Source organism: Tamandua tetradactyla, chromosome 20 (assembly GCF_023851605.1).
Source record: "Tamandua tetradactyla isolate mTamTet1 chromosome 20, mTamTet1.pri, whole genome shotgun sequence".
Classification (NCBI taxonomy): Eukaryota; Metazoa; Chordata; class Mammalia; order Pilosa; family Myrmecophagidae; genus Tamandua; species Tamandua tetradactyla.
In genome coordinates this window covers 1,643,892-1,667,207 of record NC_135346.1, presented here as the reverse complement: position 1 = coordinate 1,667,207, position 23,316 = coordinate 1,643,892, and the positions used below count along the sequence as shown (strand labels likewise).

The following is a 23,316-nucleotide window of genomic DNA, read 5'->3' as shown; positions in this document are numbered from 1 at the left end:
CTCCCCAAGACTGCCCTGGGCTCAGATTCCTGCTCAGGCTGGGGGGTCCCAGGCCACCCCACTTCTGCCCAGCTGCCTGCAATGCAGAAACCGTCGGAAAGGCGGCCCTGTCCCCTTCCCCACACGCGCTCCACTCCCTCCTCCACCATGTGGTCACTGGAGCCAAACAGCAGCATTACTCCTGAGACTCGTTTCCGAAGACAAAAATAAAACAGTGAATATGGAGAAAGAGGAGCATATGTTCTTCGTTGAGGAAGAACGAAGAATATATGCTCTATCCCTCCCTCTTCACCTTCCTCTCTACCAGTAAGGCTGGTGGCTTGGCCCCAGGTGACCTCCCAGAACCCTAGCAAGGAGCAGCAATTAATGAAACACTCTTCAAAGTACATCACAGCACAAGGCATGTGGTTAAGCCCCGTCTGTGCTCAGGGGTGGCAGTGGCGTGTCAGCCAAACTCGAGCTCACTGTGCTTCGTCTGCAGAGCGCCGAGAGCAGCTTACAGCAGAAGGACGAAGTTATCTCCTGTTCTGAAGGAAAAGCCACGCAGGCTGTGGCCAGCATGAAGCAGATGGAAGACAGGTAACCCCTGCTGCAGCACATGCCCCATCTAAACAGGAGACGTTCTCGGGGCCTGGGGACCCTCTCGGGGACCCACCAGCCCTGTTGAGATGCTTTTATTCCCAGCCTTTTGGTGGCTGCTCCAGCTGGCCTTCTCGGGGTCAGGACGTGGACAGCGAGCGCCTTGCGCAGGCGCTCTTACCAAGCAGTGGGTAGAGCAAGGGACACGCGGACACAGGCGACAACTGATGGTTACAGAGATCAAGGCAGTTCAATGGGAAAGGATGGCCTTTGGGTAATGAGCCTTATTCTCACACATTACACAAAAATTAACTCAAAATGGACCATAAATCTAAATGTAAAACTTAAAAATATTGAACTTTTAGAAGAAAGCATAGGGGGAAGTCTTCACAACCTTAGGTTGGGCAGAGAGAGCTTAAAGATGGCACTTAGCAAAAGCACAATCTGTGAAAGAAAAACTGGATAAATTATCAAAATTTAAATTTGCCATGCTAGAGACACTTCTAAGAGAATCAAAAGACAAGCTACAGATTAGGAGGAAATGTGTAAATCACATATCCTGGCCCAGGGCTGGTGTTCAGAATATATATATAAAGAACTCTCAGAACTCAACTGTAAACAACCAGTCCAATAAAAAGTGGGTTAAAGTTGAAGCTGCACCTCCCCAAGCCTCTGTGGGTGGCAAGGAAGCCCAGGAGGAGGTGTGGGGCAGGCCGGCGCAGTGCCCCTGGCCTGGCTGATGACCCCAAGGGCTGTTACCTGAGGCAGGCAGCGCCCACGGTGCTCGGGGAATGTAAAGCGACAGAGCTGCTTTAGAAGTAGGGTCTTTTTTTTTTTTATCATCACATAGTTTATAGGTGTCATCATCATCATTTGTTAGAACATTTGCATCGATTCAGAAAAAGAAAAAACAGGAAAAGATTCATACATACCATACCCCTTACCCCTCCCTTTCATCAGTCACTAGCATTTCTATCTACTGAATTTATTTTAACATTTGCTCTCCTATTTTTTTAAAATTTTTTATCTATCTCTTACTCATCTGTCTATACGGTAGATTAAAAGAACATCAGACAGAAGATTTTCACAGTCACATTGCAAAAGCTATTATCACTATACAGTCATCTTCAAGAAACACGGCTACTGGAACACAGCTCTACATTTTCAGGCACTTCCCTGCTGCCACTCCAATATACCATAAACTAAAAAGGTGGTATCTATATAATGCAAAAGAATAACCTCCAGGATAACCCCTTGACTCTGTTTGAAATCTCTCAGCCATTCACACTTTGTTTTGTCTCATTTCTTCTCTTCCCCCTTTTGGTCGGGAAGGTTTTCTCAATCCCTTGATGCTGAGTCTCAGCTCATTCTAGGATTTCTGTTCCACATTGCTGGGAAGGTCCACACCCCTGGGAGTCATGTCCCATGTAGACAGGGGGAGGGTGGTGAGTTTGCTTGTGTTGGCTGGAGAGAGAGGCCACATCTGAGCAACAAAAGAGCTTCTCTGGGGGGTGACTCTTAGGCCTAATTTTAAGTAGGCTTGGCCTGTCCTTTGGGGGGATAAGTGTCATAGGGGCAGACCCCAAGACTGGGGGCTCAGGTACTGACTTGGTTGTCCCCACTGCTTGGGAGAATATCAGTTCTCCAGGTGGGAAAGTTGAATTCTCCCCCTTTACAGCCATTCCCCCAAGGGAACTTTGCAAATACTTTTTTATTCACTGGAGAAGCAGGGTCTTAAGCTAAAGGCACACTTACCACGCAGTGTCAGCCCAAGAGGAGGGAGAGCTCGCGGTCATGCGAAAGCGCCGGGGGCGCTCGCGGACTGGGGCCTGCGAGATGCTGGCTGGGGGGCGGGGCGGGGGGCGGCCCTCACAGCGTGGTCTGGCCCCTGCGCAGGCTGCAGCACTCGGAGCAGGCCCGGCGCGGGGCGGAGGAGCGGAGCCGAGCGCTGCAGCAGGAGCTGGGCTGCTCGGTGGGACGTCTGCAGCAGCAGCTCTCCCAGCTGCACGAGCAGCGGTAAGGGGTCCCCCCTTGCGAGGCTTGGGTTCTGGTGGGGGCAGGAGGTGAATGCTGGGTGCAGAGGGCGCCCGGGACCAGTATCTCTGTGGGAGCGGCTCTGGGCGGTGACGACAGCTTCTGGGAACGGGCTTCGCCTTGGTGGCCCCAGGCTTCTCGGAGCCCCACCCCCGCCCCCGTCCATGCCCCGGGGGTCCTCGCGGTGCTTGGGGGACGTAGGCGGGCTGGGCAGGGGCAGCGCCTGCCGAGACCCAGGGCGGTTTATCCCGCGGGAACAGTTCAAGTCTGGAGAAGGAGCTAAAATCGGAAAAAGAGCAGCGCCAAGCCCTGCAGCGCGAGCTCCAGCACGAGAAGGACACGTCCTGTCTGCTGCGGACAGAGCTGCAGCAGGTGGAGGGGCTGAAGAAGGTCAGCTGGTGCCTGCGGGCGGCCGAGGGCGTGGCAGCAGCGGGGCGGGGGGCGGCTGCAGGGACGCGGCCCCTGTTGAAGGTGGGAGGCGCGCAGGAGGGCGGCCGGGACCCCACACTCGCCCGCCCAGCTGGGGGGCCCCCTAGCGTGAGGAGGGGGCGGCCTGCTTGCCTGGACAGTCGGGGTAGGCGTCGCTTCTGCCCCGCGCACAGTTGTCCGCAGCCGCCCAGCGCTGGGGCTTTTGAGGCTGGGGTGGCCGGAGCCAGCCCGGGAGCCTCGGGTCTGCGGGGCAGGTGCTGCGGGAGGCCCCAGGTGCGCTTGCGGGAAGCGGCTCTGCATCGTGGACCCGCGCCCGGGCTCGGCTTGAGAGCGCGTCTAGCCCGCGTCAGGCCTGGCTCCTGGGGGCCCACCCTGCCCCCCCTGCGCCTTAGGCCCGGCCCCCGTTCTCAGGAAAAGTTTGACCAGACCTTTCCTAAAGATCGCTTTATTTAGTGTTGCTCCCAAAAAAGCCGCTTTTCCAACCAGCTGTCACAGTGCCCGCCTCCGAGGGTTTGGTGGGAGCCGGGGGTGCGCGTTCAAAAGCCTGTTTCCCAGGAGCAAGTCTGCTCCCCGCGTGGGGGGCAGTAGCCGAGGCCCTGGACACTGGGTGGCCTCGTCCCGAGTGCACCCAGCTCAGGAAAGGGTGGAGCTCCAGGTCTGGTGGTCAGCGCCCAGCTGTGCGTTTCAGGAGCTGCGGGCACTGCAGGAGGAGAAGGCCGGGCTGCAGAAGGTCTGCGCCGATCAGGAGCAGGCGCTGCAGGAAATGGGCCTGCACCTCAGCCAGTAAGCGCCCCCGGGGAGGGGGTGGGGGCTGGGAAGCGGCTGCCCCCCTCTCGGGCCCCTCCCCACCGCGGGGCCTGGGCACCACGTGTCGTGCACCCTCCGCCTTTGCAGGCCCACCAGGCACTCTTCTCCCTGTGCCCGAGCTCTGTGGGTGGCAAGTGACACAAACCCTGCTCGCGCCGGCTCAAAGAAAAGCCCTAACCCTGACCCTCTCGGTGCCCACGTCCTCCCTGGGTCCCTCACAGGAGGGAAGGCCTTGCGCCTTGTATGCCGGCTTCAAACCGGAGCTCCCACCCAAGCCCCCTGCAGCCCCGTGCCCAGCTTGGGGCTGCCCCATGCGCAGTGGGGGCCTCCTTTAGTTGTGGAGATCAGGCAAAGGGCCCAGGCCGCACAGTCATGGGGCGAGTGTGGGAGAGGGTCTCCCCTCCACTCCCGAAACACTCCTGCGCCCCACCCCACCTCCAGAGGACTAGCCTGAGGCAAGACGGCTCTTTTTTTGTCTTTTGAGTCCCAGCCCATCTTTATCTTTACTCTTTCAGTACCAGACATTGCTTACTCTTCTACTTCCCAAATTTTTAATCATGGCAACTAATGCAGTTGATGTGTGTATATATATGTGTATATATGTATATAAATACCAACATGCACTGTGAGACCCAGCAAAGCCTCCAACAGCCCAGGGTTGAGCCCAACTCCCCAAGAACAGGTTGTGCAGGCGGGGCCCCCAAAAGCAGAGCTCCCGACTGAGCCCACGAGCAGCTTAAACAGGACATAAGGGGTAGGGATGCTGTCAGCCAGACACCTCCTGGTGCCTTGCCTGCCGAACCTGGCTTCCCCTCTGGCCCCTGGCAGCCAGAGTGCCCCCCCCCCCGGCAGCCAGGGTGCTCCCCAGTTTAGTTCTCAAATACGTGGGCAGCCATCAAGCAGCAGCCCTGCTGTGCTGTCACAGGCAGGCAGGAGCATTGGCGTCACCAGGAGCCCGTCCGCCACCGGGCCTCGGGGTTGGCTGGAGGTGCTCAGTGCCGTTCTGATGCGATCCTGTCTTGGAACCCAGGCTCCTGTGAGGCGGCACCCAGTTGTTAAACGAGGGCACTCATCTCGGTCTTTCTAAGTGCTTGTGGGCTCAGCCCTGCTGTGGACCCTGGAAGCTTCCGCAGGCTCCTGTTTGGGGGCCTCAAGCAGAGCATTTGAGAGCTGCTCATCGCCCGAGTCTCCACAGCGTCTCCAAACCCAATCGAGGTGTCTGTTTTGTTGGCTTTGGAGCCCCTCTCCCTGCTGTTGGTTTTCTTTGTTTTGTCTTGTGTAGGTCTAAGCTGAAGATGGAAGACATAAAAGAAGTGAACAAGGCACTGAAGGTATGGGCGCAAGGAATTGACTGCTGGCCGCACAGGGCGGGCTGGGCACATTCACGGGTGGGAAGATGCTGCTCAGAGCCCAGTGTACAGACCCAGAATGACCCAGGCCTCCTCGTTCCACCGGGTGGTGGCCGGGATCCCAGAGCCCAGGCCCTTTCTGGAGGTCACTCAGCCAAGCTGGCCCAGCCACGTGGGCAAGCGCAGACCAGGAACCGCTGCCCGCCTGCCCCGACAGCCTCTTCCCTCTTGCCAGCTCGGTGGTCACTGAGGAGTGCCCCCATCAGGGTCAGGGGTTACCTAGGCCTGGATGAATCTCATGGTATCAGCGGGGAGCCCCGCGGATCCACACTTAGTAGGAAGAGGCCATTCCTCCAAAGGAACAAGGATGGCATGAGGAAGGGACACTCAGCAGGCACTCAGGCACAGCCAGTTCTAGCATAGGGGAGCCACGAGAGGGACCCTGGTGCTTTCCCTCTGCAGGGCCACGCTTGGCTGAAAGATGATGAAGCAACCAACTGCAAGCAGTGTGAGAAGGAATTCTCCATTTCCCGGAGAAAGGTAGGCCGGGCCTCACCCCGCTGGGGTCCTGCTGCTCCTGCGCTGGCCCTCAGTGAGTGACCTGCAGGTCTGATAACACACATACCTCAGAGCACTGGGGTGCCCTGGGCACACCCTACCACCCCCCACCCCAGTGACGCTGCTCCCATTACCCACCCCTGGAAAGGCAGCAGGACCCCTGCAGGCTCTGGTCCCTGCCTTCAGAGTCCACTAGAACTGGCTGCCCCTGGACCCGCCACGGCCCACTTCCCCAGAGCCCTCCAGCTGGGCCGAGGAGCAAAGGGAGCCCAAGACAGGCAAGCGGGCTCACAGAGCCCTGTCTGTAAAGTGAAAGGCGGCCAGAGCTTTGGTGAGGGTTGGGCCACCGTGGAATGCAGCAGTCGAAGGGCAGGGCTCAGTGAAACGGTGAAGCCCAAGCTTCAGTTCTAACCTCGTGGCAGCATACCCTCTCCCCTCTCTTATAGGAATGCATAGAAACAAAAAGGTCTGGAGAACCCCACTGCAAATGGATAAGCGTACCCCTGGGACAGGAATCTGGGTTTACAGCAGGCCCTGCCTGTGCTTTGACTTTAGAAGTATAGGTGGTACTAAACGTTAAATTGGTAGAAGGGTGAGAACAGACAACCTGCGATTGTCCTCTCTCCGCCCTCTAGCACCACTGCCGCAACTGCGGCCACATCTTCTGCAACACGTGCTCCAGCAACGAACTGGCCCTGCCCTCCTACCCCAGGCCCGTGCGTGTGTGCGACAGCTGCCACACCTTGCTTCTGCAGCGCTGCTCCTCCACCGGCCCCTGACCTGCATCCCCGGGGACTCTGCCACGCTCTTTGGGTCTCAGGGAAACACCAGGCCCAGATGTTTCCCCAGAAACTTTGGGGGAGTTTGCTGTTTCCCACGAGAAGCAAGGGAAAGAACGAAATCCTCACCTGGCCAGCTGGCAAACTCAGGGAGGGTCCCGGAGCCGGAATGCACGCACCCTTCCTTTTTGAGCTGTATGGGCTGCAATTCTTCCAGGGGGGGTTCAAATAACCTGTTTTGCTACTGTCATTTTCCACTTTTCAAACAATTAATCTGTTTTGTAGCAGCCATACTAGTGACTAACCAGCCATACTAGTGACTAACCGGTTCTTCCTCTCCCATCCCACCCAACCCTCCAAGCACACCTCTGCTCTCTCCACACCAGGGTCCTTCGGCACAGCGTGCCCCCCTGCTCAGAGTAGAGAACCTGCCGTTCACGCCCTGTGACTACCTGCAATAAAATCCTTTATTTTCCACTCTGGTGCACAAAACAAGTGGTGTTGACCTCACTGTTGCCAGCTGAGCCCTTCACCTAGGCCCATAGGGACAAGGGCAGAGATGGAGGGTAGGGAGGTTTTGGGGGTACAGCCCACATGGGGCCTTGGCATGCAGTGGGTACACACCGCAAAGCCCACCACGGTGGGCATGGGAGAGCACACCCGCAGCTCGCAGTGAAGCTCATGTGCTGTGCACTGGTAATCTGGTGCTACCTGAAGGGTGGAGAGTTCCGTGGGTAGGTACCTGGCGAGCAGGCATTGAATTTCAAGACTGGCCCCACCCCTGAGCACATGCAGACTCCTCATCCCCCCCAGAGGAGCCCTGACACCTGCACATCCACTGGGCCCAGTCCCTGCCTCCTGGGTTACACTGGACATCTGTTCCTCACCCCTGCTCTCTGCGCCAGCAGTCCTTCCCATGCGGCTACTCCCTTGGGCACCTCTTAGCCACCTTGGCCTTATCCCTTGCAGCAAGCTCACCCCAGCCTGGGCCAGCACTGGGTCTGACACCCATTCTTATGGATGAAACAGATTCCACGTTAGGCCCCACAGCTAAGGAATTTTGTGGACAGATTTCAGAAATAGGCCTGCCCAGCTCCAAAACCATGTTCTTTATGGGCTTCAGGTTTTAGAGAAGCAGATGGTAGCTGCAAAGGATTCCCCCGATCTCCCTTTACCTAAGCAGGTTTGTTCCTCTCATACACAGCCCCCACTTTTTCAGAAAACCCTTCCACGCTTTATCAAGTATCTGTACCTTATTGTCAGTGTACCCAATTTGGACTCCAGCTTCCTGGGAGGAGAGGGGGTGGTTTCTGAGCCTTTGCTCTCACCTCTACACACCAAAAAAAGGAAGCAGAGTAACGCCCTATTCAAGACCGTTAACGGCATTACCACAGCCAGGTTATCCCAGTCACCAGTGTTAAGCCGCCTGAAAAGATCCCTTTTCTGCTCTACCAGAATGTGTATGCCCCGAGCTGGGAACCCTTGTCTCTCGCTTTGCATCACCTTCCTCCACCCCGAGCAAGGAGGAATGGATCTTCCGTACAAGGCAGGGCTTCTCAGGCTTTTGTTGAAATATGAAGAGGGGCTGGGGACATGAGTCACTCAACTTCCTTCCAGGTAACACTGGTCCATGGAGTACAAGATTCTAAAGAAACTGATTCAAAAGCCAGATGTTACTAGATTAAGCCTCAACTCCTAAATTTCTAGTCAACAAAGATTGCTCCTTTCTCCTAACTTTTGATCACAGGGCTCAAGGAAACAACAGCCCTCCAGGGTAGACGAGCCCCAGGTATCCCAGTGGCAGTACCAACCGCGCCGAGTGCTCAGGACTGCCTCCCCTGAGGACACCTGGGGACTGAAGCCTGGCCCGCCCCGGGCAGCACATGGCCGCAGTGCCCACAGCCAGGCCTTCTCAGCAGAGCAGGAGCCAGCAGGAAAGTCTGCAGCTCAGCTCAGCTCAGCTCAGCCCACCAAGTTCTCAGGCACTGCTTCAAGGAGTACAGATTCTAATCTCGATACTTCCAGAGAATGACTCAATTCTTTGGCCTCACTTCAGAAGCAGTTTCCAAATGGAAATGCCCTCAAAAGAGCTGCTTAATGCAACTCAGTTTATTTCCTAGCAAATATCCCGAGTCCTACCCTACCAACATGAGAAAGATTTCAATAGTTCACATAAACTGGTTGTCCTCACCCTCCGAATCCTTGATATTCTACCCCTGAAGGTGCCCAGGAAATAAACGGAAAGAAAAATAGATGAGACACCTCAAATTGCCTCTTTCTGAAGAGTTCCTTTTAGAAGAAACCCCATATATACACACAATCCAAAAAACTCACAGGATCAGCTTCCAGCATCTGTCCCCTTGCCTTGGGATCCTCAGCAGCTGCACCCCAGGGCCTCTGTGCACATGCAGGCCATGCAGCTCGCTGCACCCGTGCCACCGCCTCTGCTCTGTGCAGGTGCCCAGCAACATGGAAGCAATGCAGTCAGGCCACGTGCAGCCCGGCCAAAAGGGCCCCCAAGCTCTATTACCTTCATCGCACTGGAGGGAAGAAAAGTCTGAAGACATCTCCAGCAGCCCCAGCTGCTGAGCCTCTGCCGCAGCTAGAGACATGGACCATTGTCACCTACGCCCCAGCAGGAAGAGAGCACCAAGTAACAGTCCACACGAAACTGAAGCACAGACAAGACAGATAGCAGTTTTTAAAAGGAAGATTTATTTGACAATTTTCACTTAGCGCAATACACCTAAAAAGGAAATCACAATACAATGAAAGATTTAACTCGAGGCCTCAGAATTTCATACAAACACCAAGACCAAAAATCCTAAAGTACTGGTATTGCGTCTCAATTTTCCCCATTAACTTAAAAAAGCTTAAACTTACGTGCCTTACAGGTTATTAAATGAAACTAGAATTAACAAACATGCCAAATGTTTCACTTTTAATTGTAGACACAGCTCCTATATTGAGTTTTACAAAAAAAGCATGTCTTTCAACATGCATCCAAACAGTGTTCAATGTAATGTGGTAGATATAAGAGCAACATTTAACATAATTGAACTGCTTTATAACCTAAATACGCTTACTGCTTAAATACATCCTACAACATAACTAGCTTGAGAAAAGCTGAAAATTGTTCAACAGTTATACTTTACTCAATCTTCGTTACATCCTAGATGAATGTTTGTGTTCAAAAATACTGAACCTGAAGTCTTTAAAACAATCCTGATTTCCACTTAGAGTAAGCATAAGTCACACAAGCTTGTATTGCCAAACTGTTTAAACTTAGGTTTTTTCTTTTAAAAAAAGTTGACCAAGAGTCAGGGATCAGGATCAATTACATCCCCCATCCCCCACTCATACTGGACATGCCAGACACCCCCCCCATTCCGTTCACTCCCACAGATGCACGGCTTCCACTACTGTAGTAGCTGCTGTTCACTGCTCCTTGGCTGCCTGCAAAGAGACCAACGTGACAAGTGAGGAGACGTGTCAGATCATCAGTCAAATAAATACAACATGCGAAGAAAAGGTCTAAAAAGTGTACGAGTACAAATGGCTGCTGTCCAAGTGGCGAGAAGCATGTCCGGGAAAAGGGAAAACCGACTCCAAACAAGTCTCAATTAACCCCTTTTCTCTGCAGTACCAACTTGCCAAACTCTTGTTGCTACCATTTAAGTGGATGCTTCAGGATCAACATGAAAAATTAAGTTTAAAGGAAAACTAGTGTTTTTCAAAAATTGCAAAATTACTTTGTTTTTAAAGCTAAACAAGGCATTTCAAAAAATTTACCATAAACATTCACAACTGTCCATCGAATGGCATGTATGAATAGGGAGCACAGGGGATGTCTCTTGCTTTTCCTATTCACACTGGGCAGGGAGTGAGCCGAAAGAGCTGGACTAAAGGCAACTCACTGTGCCCAGAACGGCAGCCTCCATGGAGTTCAGTCAGAGCCGTAGCTCTGCTATAGGGAGTATTATTACAACATATGTGTCTGCTAGGGGGAATTTATATTTTTTGAGAAAATATTTACCTATGCAATGTTTGATTGAAAATCACTGGAGTTTTCCTGTAAAACTTGGTCTGCAAAAGGATTTTGTAGGGTAAGACTATAATACCAAAATCACCATTCTTTAGACCAATTGAAAAAAAATTAATAAAACCAATCCTAGGTTAACTGGCTAGTAAATACGGTCCTGAACCCAACCACCATTCTATTTGACACTGTCCCTCCACCTAAACCTGATTTAATGCTAGCCAAAAAGCAAAAGGTAAACTACTTTATCCAATGTTTTCATAAATGGAGGCAGATGTTTTCTGGCTCAACACTATTCAGAATTGTAATGACTAGTTTCAAATTTTATAGAACATTTCCCCCTCCCAATGTTTGCTTCTGAAAATTAACTATCAAGAAATCAGATGAAAGTACACATTTAATAACCCAATAATTTCACCAAAAAGGAGCCTGTACATTTTTCCCCCAACTAAAGAAACCTGCCTAAAACTTCTCTCCGGTATATGAAAAAACATGCTTACCATATCCACTCATGCTGCTCTGACCACCATAGCCACCTCCATAGCCCCCGCTCAGCTGCTGGCTAGCTGGGCCACCGTAACTGGACTGGTTTGCTGTCAAGTTAAGAGAATATTACAACCTCGCTTCTGATGCAGTGTGGTACCTGGTGGTACCGGGCTTGTAAATCTACAGCTACCATTTTCCAGCCTTCATCCTATGTAACTATTACCCCCTGCCTCTTTCTGCCTATTGTCTGTGACCAGACTACCCTTCTCGCCATCACTGCACTCATCAAACATTTACCAACCAAAAAGGCCAACGGCAATGTATCAGCAGCAGGACTAAACCCACATGATTTTGTAAGAAGAGGCATTTTGTGAGGATCTTATGACACTACTGGACCTAGCGGGGCTCTCCCCTTCCACACCTGTTGTGTGTTGAGATTTATCGATACACCGGCTACACTGAATACCTCTAAATTATGCCCAAAACATTTATTTCAGATCTAGACTTAGGCAATTCTAACAGTTTCATTCTGGTACCCTCCCCCCAAAAATACTTAGATAAAATCAGAATTATCTATTCTAAGCAGTTTTAACTCACATGGATTTAATTAGCTAACCAGGCACAAAATAATTAAATCGAGAAACTTTCTTTGCCTAACTTATATTGCTATGCTAAACTCATTAAACATAGATTAACTTAACTTACATAAATCAACTTATAAATGTTTGGTTTTTAAAAAAACTAACGATATTTACACAAGCCCATGCCTCCCATCATTTGGCTACCATAAGCACCACCGCTTGCTCCTGCTGTAGAATTCAAGAAGAGTTCTACATATCTGTGTTCTGAAATGAGAGAAAAGGTATACAAGGTTAGCTTAAAAAAAGACACTAAAGTGATATTTACACAAACCCATGCCTCCTAGCATTTGGCTACCGTAAGCACCACCGCTTGCTCCTGCTGTAGAATTCAAGAAGAGCTCTACATATCTGTGTTCTGAAATGAGAGGAAAAAAAAGTTTGAAAATATTGAAGGAAACACAATAACCCACTTACGTTCTCAAAACAAGTAAATCTGTGAACTCAAATATTCTTAATAGAAAAAATTCTAGTTGTTTTTCCCAAGTTATTTGACTAATGCAGGTTTAAAAACTAGCCTTTACTGAAGTTTCATATGTCCATTTAAAATATATCATTTGTCAATCAAAAGTCAAAGTTTGACTTGACTATATACTTCAAGTCAGTGTTATTAACACAAATCTGTTTTATTCATTCTAACTGAAATATCCATACTTTCAACATCTGTAAGAACATATTATTAAAGACAAATTTCTCATACAACCTTACACTATTGGCCCTAGCATAAATACCCTGGAAGATATTAGTCACACAACCACCTACGAATTCCCCACACACTTCTGAACACACTTACGCATATTTGCTTTGTCTTTTGACATAGCTGCCACAGCATCTTCATGAGTAGCAAACTCAACATCTGCCTCACCAGTAACTCTGCCATCGGGACCAATCTCAATGTGTACTCTCACAGGATTGAGCGGTGAAAAAAACTGAAGGTATTTCAAAGAAATCAAGTTAACGTTCTAATGCTACAAGAAAAACACAATACTAATAATAAAACGTCGCGTTTCATTCACTTCAGTACACAAGGCCCACATTTTTACCACTCCACTAAGTATCTGACTTGTGACTCCATCTTACGCTTACATTGTAAATGTCGTTCTCAGTCGCTCTGTAAGGTAATCCCCGCATGTGCACACAGTGTCCTGTTGTGCTCTGGAAAGTAGAGCCACCATCACCGTATCTGTGATCAGACATTCCTGAAAAACAGTAATTGAGGTCTAGATGGACAAGAGTGTAAATATCCTTCAGCTGACAAATTCAATTCTTACCTTACCTCTTCCAAATCTATCGGACCCAAATCCATAGCCATCATTATAGCCATTATAGTCATCATAGCCTCCATAGCCTGAAAGTTAAAAAGTACAATTCATCAAATGCAAACACTCAGGACAAAATAAGAACAGACTTCTCCCCCTGCACATCATTACATACCTCCACCATAAGCACCACGTCTCATCCTTTCAAAGCCAGCTCCCCTGCCAATACTGTTATACCCTCTGCCAGCCCCAGGTCTATCATAGGGACCTGGCCGCTGCATGGCCATGAGCTTTCTTGGAGGATCATAGTGAGTTCTAACTTCAGCTCGACTGCTCTTAAAGATCTCGATATACCTAAAGCATTGTTCACGAGGGAAGGGAATGGGGAGGGGAGAGAAAACATTAGTTCATTTCATACAGATATTTAGTTATAACAAAGTAAACAGTCCAGTCATAGCCGTGAAACTGACTAATATTTAAAGCCAGATTTCTTATATTTGCATAGGCTATGACCAGAAATTCACTCAATTTTAAAATTACTTAATTTAAATTTTACAAAGAAAAAAACAACTCACTCCTCTTAGGCGCTGGGAGCCCAACCTTAGGGGTAGAGAGGAGCACTGTAAATAACATGTTTTAGGAGGGAAAGAATTCCACTCAACTTTAACATTTCAAATCTTAAATCCACTGGCAGCATGTATAGCAAGTGGGCTAAAAAGCCAGCCTCCACCAACAGTCTAGCCCACACTACACATTTCATTTTGCCAATATATACCCCAGCCTATGCTTTTAGTAGGAATCAGCATAGGTAAGCGCATGCTTCAATGAAAAATAGTCACAAGCAAAGAGAATAAAACCTTTTGTGACAATTTCTTGAAAGCTATGCTTATTAATACATATGCAGAATATTTATACAGCAAGAAAAAGTTTGTTGCATTTCAACTTTAAAAACAAGATCAGAAAGTATCACATTTTCTTATGGTAATATTAATTTACACTAGGTGGGTGTTATTACAGGTAAAGCCAGGTTTGCATTAACATTTTTTAAAGCCATAGTCTCTCAACTCCATTGACTAGGGTTAATATAAATTCAGAATTTACCAAACTGTCAGGTAGACCAAATTAAATAATGGGGAACAATTTTAAAACCTAAAATTTAATTTGAATGCAATCTAGGACTCTGACAAATAAGTTTGAAAGTTGTGGCAAAGCATCAATTAACTGGGACTAAGAATTAGTTTCTTTTCAGCAGAGAGAATATGGATTTAATTGTTTACCATAAGAAAAGTGACATATCCAACCAACCATCCATCCCCACCTGTGCCCTATTCTTTCCTTGTGTTTCTTTAGAGCCTTTTCAGCTATTTCCTGTGAAGCAAACTGCACGAAGGCCTCCCCCGTACTCCTCCCCTGGAAGTCCACCGGCAATGTTATCCCATTTGGCACGATTTCCAACCCTTCAACCCAAGGACAAATAACCCCAGTAGGGGGGCAATATTAACATCACAAGCCCAGAAATGATTCTTCTTATAGCTTTAAATAAACCAGAATTTTAACTTTAGGTGAACGGTATGCTTTCAACAATACTCTAAATATGCATTGCAGTAATATGAAGTTCCATTATTACAAAGTATAACATTCTTAACACACCCCATTGCACAGCAACATAAGGAAATACTTGAGCATAGGATGCATCAAGAATTCAACAATTAAGAACTCTTATCTATGCAACTTAATGTTGAGCACTACACAAGAATTTATAATCAGGTTTCAAACATTAAATACAACAGTTTTACTAAATTCAGTACACACCTTTCATTACCTCATTTTACATTTCAATATTTAAGTTAGTGGAACTTCAAGAAATTTACATTTAAACATTTTATATACAAATTGAAACATTGCTTAAGTCATATAATTGACAAACATACAATCTAAAACTTTCAACAAACAACTGATCTACACAGCAATCATGCACTCTTATGCTCTAATAGTAGTATGATTCACTTCTGGAAATTCCGTCTATGAAAAATCCTTTCCGTGGATACATTCCCAAGCTTACAAAAAGGGCTTAAAGCACTTTCCTAGAAGATATGAAATTATGTTCATATTTAACGTTGACAGATAGCATTTAATTCTCACCAATTTAGAAAATAAAAAACAAACAAAACAGACTTGATTTCAGAAATGCTGACTTGTTACATTCTAATAATTTAAGACTTAAATACATACTACTCTAAACCATGAAAGGATTTCTTGCTCTTAATTCCAGTTTATCACATCATGTCTACTAAAACTAACATTTAGATACATAATCTAACATTGTTATACATGCAATCTTATCAGCTCTTCAGCATAAAAACATTCAAATCATTTAGGCCCAAAACACTTTCAAAATACTTGCTGTATTTCAGATACTAAGACTGTAAACATTCAACCTCTCACTCACTACATTAGACTGATCTTCAGTCAAAGTTTGTAAAAATATATAGGATAACCCAAGTTTCTTCCACAGTAGTTTTCTTTTTCTAAAGAGAATTAATTAGGCCATGAGATGTTTCTGGTCCATGACCCACAGGGTCTCTTAAAACAGACACCTGTCACTGCCATAAATTAACAACCACCTAACTCACACATCAGTCAATCTTACGGTGAGGGAAATCTTACCTTTAAACTGAAGGACCTTGCTGAACAGCAATTGAGTAAAGTAGTTAAGCTATTTGAGGACTCTTATCTAGTCTGAACTACAATATCAAATATAGGCAAAGTTAGCACATGGCAGTACTTCATTTCCACCTTTAAGATGGGCTTAAATTATTTGAAGGTCTCCAGGAAGAAGAAAACAATTCATTTGCATATACTTACAACCTGTTTAAGTATCTATGCTACTTAACTTTAAGGGTCGATATTAAAAGACATGTTGCCAGAAGCTAACCAAACCTCACTGCTCAGCAACAGACATGACTACATACCTGAGAAGAACTGAACAATTTCTTCCTTGCTACATCCAAAGGGGAGTCCTCTAAGACGCACAAAGCCATCATTGGCCGTGTCAGGACTATTTGGACCAGTATGCTTCAACACCCAATCCATTTCAACGTTGTTTGACTTGAATACTGAAAGAGGTGCTTAGAATTAGTCAATTTTGGAAAGCGAAGAGAACCAAGTTCAGATTTCCTGGGTCTTTAGATAAGCTAGGAAGAGCTGCCATAAACTCCCTTAGATGACCATTTCCATGCGGTCAAATACCTAAAATTCAGAAGGGGTAAGATCTCTATGAGTTTAATGTATTATTTACTGTTACTAGGGCAACATAAATCAAACCTTCAACATATCTGTGTCCCATAGTTTCTCTGTCTTTTTTCAGGGCCAATTTGACTTCATCTTCTGATTCAAGTTCAACAAAAGCCTCGCCACTTGGTCTGCCTTCTCTGGTGTAGATGAAACGAATACCTTGAGCCCCATTTTGAATTTTGCACTCTGGAAAGAAAACAGCCGTCAATACAGAATTGAACACCTAAAGCCACCTCTGGGTGATAACAGACGAAACGCCCTGCTGTGGAAAGCCTAGAAATGACCAAGGTATTAGAACTCCAATGGTGTCCTCCTGCCAACTGCTAAACAGTCATCCACTCACAATCAAACTACCATTTTCCCTAAAAATGACAACCCCAATCCATTCAGGAAAACCTAATATTCAAGGCAGTTTCTTTGGAAGTTATTGCTAAATCCAGATCTCCATTAAACATTATATATAACGCCTCAGCCAAAATGACCAATTCTGCATCTTCTGGCTTTACGGTATTTTCTGAAATGCTTAGCTGTGATGTGATGGGGGGAATGTGCTTTACCTTTACCAGCAGACACACTAAAAATCTCTCATCCAAATCCAACCTGCAGTCCCAATACTCACCTGAGAGGATCACAGTTACCAAGCCAACGCTCCAGTGTGCACAGCTGAAGCCAACCCAGTCTTCCCCCCTTGCAAGGTGGCTTCCAGCATACTTGTTTCTTGTTTTACAGGATGCTTTCCCGTTAACCACGCTAAATTCAAAGGGTAAATCAATACTACAGACGTCTTCCCAAAACCAGTCAATTTCTTCCAAACAGAACTAGCAGTCTAACCTTACACTAATTAACAGGCACAAAGACATTCTTGTAGATGTTACTCATGAAACCTACATACTCCAAGAGAAATACACGGCGAGAACACCTCCCTGGGCTTCAACGTCCTCGAGGGTCAACAACTAGATGAACGAAGACTTTCCAGTTACCAAATCTGGACTAACACAACTGAAATTAGGTGGTGACACTTTAGCTTCGGAAGCAGAATGCCACTTTCCAGAGACGCACCGAAACCGGAAAGGGATCCTGATGCCTAAAACCTGGCAAGATGCCACCACGGGCATGTGCGCGAGCACTCCGCAAATGGCGTCTCAAGAGCGAGAGGAGATTCCCGCCTGCGCGCCCTTATTCCCTCCGAAGGGTGCCCCAGCGGCGTCCAGGCAGGCGGGGGGGGGGCGGGGGGAGAGGAGGGAGAGGAGGGGCGAGGCGGCGGCGCGGGGGGAGGCGGGGCTCCCGCAGTCCCCGCACCGCGGCCTCCCGCCGCCGGGGGGCGCCCGCCCCGCCCCGCCCCCCGCCCGCACTCACCCGAGAAGAACCGCTGGACCTCGTCCGCCGAGCAGGACCAGGGCAGGCCGCGCACCTTCACCACGAAGCCCTCTCCGCCCTCGGTGCCCAGCATCATCGTCTCTGCGGGAGCGCTGGCGTCGACAGAGGCTGCGGGGCGGAGGCGGGCGTCAGGCCTGGGGGGGGTCGGGCCTCCCCCCGCCCCGGCGGACCCCCCCAGGCCCGGGCAGAGCACAAGGGCCCCCGCCCCGCCCCGAGGCCCGCCCGGGTCCCGGGCCTGGCGCCAGCGTGGAGGCGAGGAAATGGCGGCGGCCGCCGCGCCCCGCCCCCTCCGGTCGCGCACACAATGGGGCGGTGCGGCCTGCAGGCCTCAGCGGCCCCGCTGCGACCGGACCCGCGCCCGGACTCCCGCCTCCCGCCCAAGACTCCTGGGCCCCACCAGGGCCCCCGCGGCAAGCAGTACTCGCAAAAACAGGGTCGTCAGGGATCCCGGTACGGTAAAAAATAAAAAAAGAAGAGGCCGACCAGCACTCACCAGAGAGCGTAACTCAAACGCGGCTGAGGAGAAATGGCTAGGGGGCGCCTGCGCAACCTAAATAAGGCTCGCGCAGCCGGCTCTGCGCACGCGCACGCAGGGACCGCACCACCCCTCCTTGCGTCACACTGGGCTCAAGCGCATGCGTAATCACACAACGCGGGCCAGCCTCCCGCCATCAGATTATGGCGCGCATGCGTGTTGTATTCGGCTCCTCTATCCCACCCCCGTTAACCCGCCGTGTTTTTTTCTGCGCTTGCGCCTTCCCGCGAATCTCGAATTGAGCGCCTCAGCGCTGTAGCGCGCTTTTCACGCGCATGCGTGCTTCTCCAAACCGTTCTCTCGCCTGCCCGCTGGGGTGGGGGAGGGGAATGGCGGCGGGCAGCTTCCCGAAGGAGCGACCCCAGGGTCCCGGGCCTCGGGCTTCGGCGGGGCGGCCGCCCTCCCACTCACCCCAGCCTTTCAGGCGCCCCTGGCCGACGTGAAGAGAAGGCCCCGCCCCGAGCCGCCGGTCCCCTTCTTCCTCCAGAGCCCGCGGCCTCCGGACACCCCAGGCGGCCGGGCCGCATTCCCGGAGCCTTGGGGCTCGGCTCTCTCACCTGCATCCGCCGGGCCCGGCCCCGGCCTGCGTCTCAGCCCGCGCCCCGCTCCTGCCCTAACGAACGCGGCCCCGGGACAGCCCGGCCTGGGCCCTCGGTCCTGGACGCGAGGGGTCGCGTGGGCACGGTGGAGCCCTCCCGCCGGGACTAAGCACCCCCCGCGCTCTTCCCCGGGCCAAACAGCCCCCCGTACCCTCACCCCGGGGCCAAGCACCTCCTGCGCCCTACCCCGGGGCTAAACAACACGCCCCCCCACTCCCTACCCGGGGGCTAAGCACGCCCCCCCCACTCCCTACCCGGGGGCTAAGCACGCCCCCCCCACTCCCTACCCGGGGGCTAAGCACGCCCCCCCCACTCCCTACCCCAGGACTAAACAGCACGTCCCCCCACTCCCTACCCGGGGGCTAAGCACGCCCCCCCCACTCCCTACCCGGGGGCTAAGCATCTCCCCCGGGGGCTAAGCATCTCCCCCCAGGGCTAAACACGCCCCCCCCACTCCCTACCCCGGGACTAAACAGCACGCCCCCCCACTCCCTACCCGGGGGCTAAGCACGCCCCCCCCACTCCCTACCCCGGGACTAAACAGCACGCCCCCCCACTCCCTACCCGGGGGCTAAGCACGCCCCCCCCCCCACTCCCTACCCGGGGGCTAAGCACGCCCCCCCACTCCCTACCCGGGGACTAAGCATGCCCCCCCCCACTCCCTACCCGGGGGCTAAGCATCTCCCCCCAGGGCTAAGCACGCCCCCCCCACTCCCTACCCGGGGGCTAAGCACGCCCCCCCACTCCCTACCCGGGGGCTAAGCATCTCCCCCCGGGGCTAAGCACGCCCCCGTGGCGCCCCTCACCTACGGGGACCCCACTGAGGACAACGGGCTCGGGGTGAGGGGTGGTGGTGTCCTGTGCCCCCACACCCGCCTCCACCGAGACTGGCCTTAGCCGGGTTGGAAGAGAAGCCGAGGGCTGTGGTTTTCTCCGGGTTCGCTGGTGTGTCTCGGTGGCCGGGACAGCCGGCTCCCAGGAGCGCCGCGCAGCTGCGCGGGCATCGCCGCCAGCCCTCCGGAGCGTTTGCCGCGCTCAGGAAAAAGAAAAAGGAAACCCACATTCCTTCTCTCATTGACCACCAGTACTTCAGTCTACCCAATGTTTTACCTGCTTCATCACCCCGCTATGAGTTACATATTTTTTGTCCTTGTTTTCGTTTAATTCCCCGTCCCTCCCCTGGATGAAGGGAGCGTCAGCCCAGGCCTTCCCAGCCCACCGTCACCCGTGCAGCTGCGGAGTGTGGTTTAAAGGGCCCACCTGGCCCGTGAGCGCAGGCTCTCGGGTGTCCCGCCTGTGGCGTCCGTGGGTGCCGCGGGAGGGCTCGGGGCTGCGGCAGGTGCGGGCTGCGGCAGGTGCGGGCTGCGGCAGGTGCGTCTCCCCTGCCGCTCCAGCGAGCCGAGCACAGACACTGCGCGCTCAGCTGGAGGCAACGCTCTCAGGTAACTCAGTTTTTGAAGGTGATGTTGAGTCATGCTAACCGTTTTGCATGTGCTTACTTTCTCGTGTGCACTGTTCCATACGCCAATCCATAAATGTACTCATTTTAATAAACTGGAATGACAGGGAAAAGTCGATTTTTGATCGACCCCGCGATCAAAGCGCAGCGCCCTGGACCTGGTTCTAAACACTTGTTTTCATAAAACAATCGGGGACGTGATCAAGTCAACTTAAAGCACCAGAGGTGATTCTGATCAAACACACACTGTGCTTTGTACACTGATGACTCAGGAAAAAACTTTGCAGCACGGCCACACTCCTAAGATGTTTATTTTTCCTAAATCTTTTCCAAAAGTTTTCTGAGATTTTCTTCCATCATAAGAGAAAAAGTAATTTATAATCCTTGAAGATTAGATCATTCTCTTAGGTAAGATTTCTAGAACTGAGAATTATTCAATGAAAGGATATGCCTATTTTGGGGGCTACCAGTAATAAAATATTATTAAAGCACTTGGCAAGTCTCTCTGTGGTGTGCGTTCAGTGTCTCCCAGTTTTCCCAGCAAGGGAAAACCTTTCCTTTCCCCTAGCTTTGCTGATTTAATACTGAGAAAAACGGTATCTCTAGCTTATGTGTTTGATTTCTAGTGAGGTAGTGTTCTGGTTTGCTAGCTGCCGGAATGCAATATACCAGAAACGGAATAGCTTTTTAAAGGGGTAATTTAATGAGTTGCTAGTTTACAGTCCTAAGGCTGAGAAAATGCCCCAATTAAAACAAATTTATAGAAATGTCCAATCTAAGGCATCCAGGGAAAGATACCTTGTTTCAAGAAGGCCAATGAAGTTCAGGGTTTCTCTCTCTCAAGTGAGAAGGCACATGGCGAGCACAGTCAGGGCTTCTGTCTCTGCTGGAATGGCTCATGGCAAATACAGTGTCATCTTCTAGCTTTCTCTCCTGGCTTCCTCTTTCATGAAGCTCCCTGGGAGGCATCTTCCTTCTTCATCTCCAAAGGTTGCTGGCTGGTGGACTCTGCTTCGTAGTGTTGCTCTCTCTGAATTGCTCATTCTTCAAAACATTTCCTCTTTTATAGGACTCCAATAAGCCAATCAAGACCCACTCAAATGGGTGGAGACATGTCATCCCCTAATCCAGTTTAACAACCATTCTTGACTAAATCACATCAACCAGGGAGATGATCTCATTACAGTTTCAAATATACAGTATTGAATAGGGATTATTCTACCTTTATGAAATGGGATTTATATCAAAACATGGCTTTTCTTAGGGGGCATACTTCCTTTCCAACCAGCACAGGTAGAATGAATTTCTCACATTTACAATTAGTTCCCTCTTTAGTGGGTTCAAGTTCTTTTCCCTAATGGTCATTTGGTTTTGGAGAGTTTCTTTAGGGTAAAGAGCTCTTTATTAAATAAGGCTATTAACCCTGATTCATAGTTGCCCCCACCCCCACATTTTTCTCAGCCAGCTTATCTAAGATTATTGTCATTTTTTAATGTTCAGATACACAGAATTTTTCATTTTGATAAACTCAAGGCCAAGGATATGTTCCTTTGAAACTTACTTCTTTGTTTTAAAGCTGAGAAAGGTCTTTCCCATCCAGAGATGAAACACATATTTATTATCTACCTTTTTCAAATAATTCTAAGGTCTGCTTTTTTTTTTCTCCTTCACAGTTTGACCTCTCTAAAAGAGGTGTCTTCAATGGCATGTCACAACTTAATTTGCAGCATTTTTTTCTTCAAGTACCTAAAACAGTGGCGCTTACAGTTCATCTCAAATCTGATGGGTATTGGCATATTCTAGTTTTTTCTTTAATTTTTGTGATGACATGCTACAGCTATTAACTTGTTTTTATAGGTTTTTTATACATTTAGGTTTTTCTTAATAGTATGAGGAAATGCATATGATATAATTGTATGTAGGGGGCAAGCAGTATGTAAAATTAATGAGTGGTAAATCAATGTCAAATTATTTAAATGTTATAATAATTAAAATGTCACAGTTTTGACACCTGATCAAGTGGTATCTAAGTTAGTGTTGAATATTTAGAATTTAAGAACTTTGCTTATCTGAAGTTCTAGATTTTTTTCCTTGTTGCCTTAATTTTAAATTGGTTTATGAAACTTGCTGTACAAACACAGGTTTTACAGTGATTAAATGAATACTTTGTTTAAATGTGCCTATGGTTAAGCTAACTAATAACCATTTTTGGTGGTTCTACGTGTATTGTTGGTTTTCTTAAATTAAAAAAAATTTGGAAAAAATTTCTCCAGCAAAGAAAGAAACAAATCAATGGAAAGGATCTAGAAAACAAGTATATTTGAGAATGCAATATTCAATAAAGTGATATTCATATCAGACTAGCTCCTTGGGACAAAATAACATTAGTGCCCTATCTTACACTGTATATCAAAATAAACTCTAATAAATAGAAAGGCTCAAATTTCAAAGTATGAAAAGCTAAAGGTACAAAAATAAAATATATGTATGCATTTATAAAATTTTGAGGTGAGGCAGCCATCTATAATCATGAAATCAAAGACATCATCACTAAAAAGTTATAAATTCGGTTGCATAAAAACTGAAAAAAGGCTGTGAAAAAAAATGACAACCAAAAATAACATGAGACGGGGGGACACAGTTAAAGCATCTCAAAAAAATTCCTCATGGCTTTGGCATATTAAAATATTTTTGCACTTTAAAAATATATACATGTCTTTGAAAGCATCTGAAAAACATGCACAGTTTGAAGAGCCTGTGTGGCACAATCAGCGGCAGGCGTCATTCAGGTGTGCGTTTGCCTCCTCCCCCCCCCCCCCCCCCCCAGCTGGCCTGCGGCAGCAGAGCTCTTCCCCATTCTCTCTCGCCCTGGATGGTACCAGCGGTGTGCGAGTGACAAACAAGGCCGTGCTATCTGGAAGGAAGGCACTGGGGCAGGTCCATGGGGGGGGAGGGGGGGGGCGGACAGCCCAGCTGCAGTTTTTCAGATACTCTGCAGGTGCGGGCTTAGGGCACTGAGGAACTTGGCATCTTCTACTTTGAACAACTCTCCCTCCCTTCCTATAGTAACAGAATTCCCCCAATCTCCTAATACC

General features: G+C 49.3%; 2 protein-coding genes across 10 annotated transcripts in view; one reads left to right on the top strand and one right to left on the bottom strand.

Moving 5' to 3' along the window:
• Positions 1 to 7,012, top strand: part of RUFY1 (RUN and FYVE domain containing 1) — a 57,630-nt gene extending 50,618 nt beyond the window's left edge. For 2 of the 3 annotated variants that reach the window (XM_077138229.1, XM_077138231.1), the window contains exons 12-18: positions 482 to 579; positions 2,476 to 2,595; positions 2,874 to 3,003; positions 3,731 to 3,825; positions 5,132 to 5,180; positions 5,661 to 5,738; positions 6,392 to 7,012. In XM_077138229.1, the coding sequence (XP_076994344.1) occupies positions 482 to 579; positions 2,476 to 2,595; positions 2,874 to 3,003; positions 3,731 to 3,825; positions 5,132 to 5,180; positions 5,661 to 5,738; positions 6,392 to 6,535 (714 nt within the window). In that variant the 3' untranslated portion in view covers positions 6,536 to 7,012. The other variant, XM_077138230.1, reaches the window with a different exon arrangement.
• A 2,217-nt stretch (positions 7,013 to 9,229) lies between these two features.
• HNRNPH1 (heterogeneous nuclear ribonucleoprotein H1) lies at positions 9,230 to 18,242 on the bottom strand. 7 transcript variants are annotated; one of them, XM_077138235.1, is made up of 14 exons: positions 18,122 to 18,242; positions 17,608 to 17,736; positions 16,282 to 16,437; positions 15,930 to 16,073; positions 14,276 to 14,414; positions 13,133 to 13,311; positions 12,975 to 13,046; positions 12,785 to 12,918; positions 12,492 to 12,627; positions 11,997 to 12,056; positions 11,816 to 11,905; positions 11,075 to 11,167; positions 10,572 to 10,621; positions 9,880 to 9,991 (listed from the first exon to the last, which is right to left on the bottom strand). In XM_077138235.1, exons 2-13 carry the CDS (start codon positions 17,702 to 17,704, stop codon positions 10,572 to 10,574), a joined length of 1,350 nt encoding a protein of 449 aa, XP_076994350.1. In that variant the 5' UTR covers positions 17,705 to 17,736; positions 18,122 to 18,242; the 3' UTR covers positions 9,880 to 9,991. The 7 variants fall into 7 exon arrangements, with proteins under 7 accessions (XP_076994347.1, XP_076994348.1, XP_076994349.1 ...); XM_077138236.1 differs by having other exon boundaries at positions 11,846 to 11,905; XM_077138232.1 differs by lacking the exon at positions 10,572 to 10,621 and having other exon boundaries at positions 9,230 to 9,991.
• Positions 18,243 to 23,316: the final 5,074 nt, after the last annotated feature.

Excerpts from the sequence above, each read along its gene's own strand:
- HNRNPH1 (XM_077138232.1), bottom strand. The coding sequence starts at position 17,704 with ATGATGCTGGGCACCGAGGGCGGAGAGGGCTTCGTGGTGAAGGTGCGC. Across the intron at positions 16,074-16,281 it reads GGGACACAGATATGTTGAAG|TATTCAAGTCAAACAACGTT; the intron begins GTTTGATTTATG and ends CACCTCTTTCAG. Across the intron at positions 12,057-12,491 it reads AAAAGACAAAGCAAATATGC|AACACAGATATGTAGAGCTC; the intron begins GTAAGTGTGTTC and ends CTCTCATTTCAG.